Raw genomic sequence first — 2,463 nt, 5'->3', positions numbered from 1 at the left:
AGTGTCATCCCATCCCAGCAGGCCATATGTAACTACACCAGGAAGAAACCCAAAACCATGAGCAAGCTCAAGAGTTAGCATGCCCTGTCCTGTAATAAAAAATAAGTAAATAAAACTAGCCCAAACAACTTGAACATGTCCCTGCTACAAGCAATTTGCAAAATATGTTTTATTATTTTTCTCACGTAGTTGTGTTGCCTTGGTGACAGACCAAACTGCTGAATTCAATGTGAAAGGTTTGTCAAGTATGTCAATCAATAATACATTTTTCCAAAATCTTTTTTTCAAGGTTTCTTTGGGCCGACTCTTAACAGTTTCATCCATGTGTGTATGTACTCCTACTATGGTCTGTCCACAATACCCTCCATGCAGAAATACCTCTGGTGGAAGCGGTACCTGACTCAGGCTCAGTTGGTGAGTACACTGGTTGCAAATTCCTTTCATGAAACGAGTGCTCGTTTTCAATCAAGCCTGTATGATCTCACTTGAACAGTGAAGGGAACTACTCTTCTAGTCTAAGAGCAACGGCCTACATTAACCATAGACATGGGACAATAAAAGCCACGCATGTTAGTGGAATAATAAGACTCTTGACGGGGGGTTCCCCCTTTTTGCTCTCCCTCTGTCTCAGATCCAGTTTATACTGACCATCACACACACCCTGTCTGCGATCGTCGTCCCTTGTGGTTTCCCCGTCGGATGCCTGCTCTTCCAGTTCTCCTATATGGCCACCCTCGTCATCCTTTTTGTCAACTTCTACGTCCAGGTACAGTAACGCCTTGGGGTAACCTTCCCATGAACACTGGATTAAAACTGTGCTCTGTATAATAGGACACGGTAAAAAAAAAAAGTGTATTTTTAAAATGATTGGAAAAGTTCACAAATACGACCATGTTCTTTGTTACGTTAGGGATTAATTTAAAGGCATGTCTGAATATTTATGTTGGTTTTTCAATGGTCGGAAGTTGACTGATTTTATCCCAGACCTACAGAAAAAGACGGCCAGAAGAATCCATCAAGTCCAGTCGCCCAAATGGCCACTCTGTCTCCACCAATGGCACCAGCTTCAAGAAGAGAAAGTAGTATTTGGACCTGGTTGTCAAGACAATGACCTACTTCAACAACCACCAGAATCTATACATGTCGTGACACTACTGCTTAAATGCTCCAAAACAGGGATAAGTTTCAGTATGCATGTTGCGTTTTTCTATAGAATACTTTGTACTTAATTTTTGTATTAAATTCTTTATTTGGTTTCCTTGGAGCTTGACAACATATGTGTATCATACTGTACGTACAGGAATGATGCGCTCATTTCCTTTGCACTTTCAATTGCTGAAATGCAAGTGTGAAAACTCCATCCATTCCTTACCGCGCAGTAACCTATGCAATTCATAGTTTATATTCTCATAGTGTAAAAACCTGAATACAATCAGCAATTTCCACAATACTTTGACATAATTTACTTTGCTATAAAGCCAAACATTGCTTTATTGAATATAGCCCATGTGTACAGTGTGTACTCATCAAAACTATCAGTCCAGAGCATTCACTGAAATCATTGTTAAACAAAAGATGCCTTAGAAACACTGCAGATCCTTATACCTGATGTATCACAATGTATTTGAATGTCTTCGTTTACGGGTACAAAATGTGCTGGTAAACATTTGACTGGGTCTTTAGAAAAAGCAATATTGAACAGGCTTTCCTGACGACTTTGGTAGACTTTATACATTGAGAAATGCAACCACTGATCAATATCTTTGAATGGCTATCGGCAAACAGACAAAATAAAAGTACTTCAAATAAATAAACGAGTATGGTCTGCCTTGCTCTATGGTGACGAACCACGTCCCTGAAATTCATCAGCCATGATCTTTTAGCTATTGATGTGTTAGCTATTAGCTATTGATGTGTTAGCCATTAGCTATTGATGTGTTAGCTATTGATGCGTTAGCTATTAGCTATGGATGTGTTAGCTATTAGCTATTGATGTGTTAGCTATTAGCTATTGATGTGTTAGCTATTAGCTATTGATGTGTTAGCTATTAGCTATTGATGTGTTAGCTATTAGCTATTGATATGTTAGATACTAGCTATAGATGTGTTAGCTATTAGCTATTGATGTGTTAGCTATTAGCTATTGATATGTTAGATACTAGCTATAGATGTGTTAGCTATTAGCTATTGATGTGTTAGCTATTAGCTATTGATGTGTTAGCTATTAGCTATTGATATGTTAGATACTAGCTATAGATGTGTGAGCTATAGCTATTGATGTGTTAGCTATTAGCTATTATTGTGTGTATTTTGAACAATGCCAGAAAAAAAGATGAGCAAGATTGCTTGTGTGAGAACTGTGATCACGGTCTATCATCCATTATGCGGATCTGTATGACGTCACCGTCAGGGTCCAAGGTGGTGGTGGTGAGTGTTTCAACAGGAAGTGGAGGGTCTTGGCCT

General features: G+C 38.8%; 1 protein-coding gene across 1 annotated transcript in view; it reads left to right on the top strand.

The window, feature by feature from the left end:
- Nucleotides 1-1,847, top strand: part of elovl2 (ELOVL fatty acid elongase 2) — a 20,414-nt gene extending 18,567 nt beyond the window's left edge. Inside the window, exons 6-8 of the mRNA XM_029692851.1 lie at nt 290-414; nt 632-766; nt 985-1,847. Of these exons, the coding sequence (XP_029548711.1) occupies nt 290-414; nt 632-766; nt 985-1,083 (359 nt within the window). The 3' untranslated portion in view covers nt 1,084-1,847. The remainder of the gene's footprint in view (nt 1-289; nt 415-631; nt 767-984) is intronic.
- The last annotated feature ends 616 nt before the right edge of the window (nt 1,848-2,463 follow it).

This window comes from Salmo trutta, chromosome 2 (genome assembly GCF_901001165.1).
Source record: "Salmo trutta chromosome 2, fSalTru1.1, whole genome shotgun sequence".
NCBI lineage: Eukaryota > Metazoa > Chordata > Actinopteri > Salmoniformes > Salmonidae > Salmo > Salmo trutta.
This window is presented reverse-complemented; position numbering and strand designations above follow the sequence as displayed.